Source organism: Camelina sativa, chromosome 19, assembly GCF_000633955.1.
Source record: "Camelina sativa cultivar DH55 chromosome 19, Cs, whole genome shotgun sequence".
Taxonomy (NCBI): Eukaryota; Viridiplantae; Streptophyta; class Magnoliopsida; order Brassicales; family Brassicaceae; genus Camelina; species Camelina sativa.
Window position 1 is genome coordinate 8,277,384 of NC_025703.1, and position 834 is coordinate 8,278,217.

The 834-nt window shown below is 39.9% G+C and overlaps 1 protein-coding gene across 1 annotated transcript in view; it reads right to left on the reverse strand.

Annotated features, from left to right (window-relative positions):
• The window catches only part of LOC104765527 (DEAD-box ATP-dependent RNA helicase 13-like), a 6,559-nt gene that overhangs the window by 2,929 nt on the left and 2,796 nt on the right, over positions 1 to 834 (reverse strand). Inside the window, exons 6-7 of the mRNA XM_010489252.2 lie at positions 375 to 763; positions 4 to 184 (exon numbers count right to left, since the gene is read on the reverse strand). Of these exons, the coding sequence (XP_010487554.1) occupies positions 4 to 184; positions 375 to 763 (570 nt within the window). The remainder of the gene's footprint in view (positions 1 to 3; positions 185 to 374; positions 764 to 834) is intronic.

The window sequence follows — 834 nt, forward strand, 5'->3', positions numbered from 1 at the left end:
TACCTTCAACCGAGCTCGCTGCTTCATATCTGAGTAGAGTTTGCAAACATCGAGTCCAAGAATCTTTAAAAGTGCACAGATATGCCGCAAAGCTGCCACTGATGTACAGAAAACAATTGTCCGCCCTTGTCCATGGACACTCAAAATATAATACAAGTAAGCATCTTTTTCCTCCTCTTCACACCTGTAGTTTATTATAAGATATTAATACTAAGAATACTGAAATAGACCAAAAGAGTAAGTTCCATCAAAGATTTCTGGATATTTTGCACGCAAATAATGAGTCGAAACATGGTGTCCTCCGAGCAATAAAGCTTAATTTTTACCCAGTCAAATTGAAAGCTCTGGAGGGATATAAGTCAGATAGTGCTTACTTAATAAAAGATTCTTCAATCTTTGGAGCCAAAATAGATGCCGTTGTCAGGTCAATGATTGCAACACTATCTCTCATTCCAGCTCGTTGAGATAAAACCTCAATAGAATTCACTTCGCCAGATGATGACTGCTTTGACTTCGAGGAGCCACGCTTTAGCTTTTTACGGAAATCCGAAGACAGCGCTATGGTAGCTGAGAAAACAAAAGTTTGTCTTTTCTTCTTTGGGGCGTTGGAAACTGTGTCACTATTCTGCACAGTTTGCATTTTCCCTTCATTTGGTCTATCTGTCCCTGGAAGCAAGTCGATTATAGACTGCAGCTCCCTGAAATGACCACTTTCAACCATGCGATCAGCCTCGTCCAACACAAAGAACGACAAGGAATGCAGCTGCCAAAGAGATCAGAAAAAGACAGAACCATTACACATTGTCTACGAATAGCTAAATAATATTAGCAACA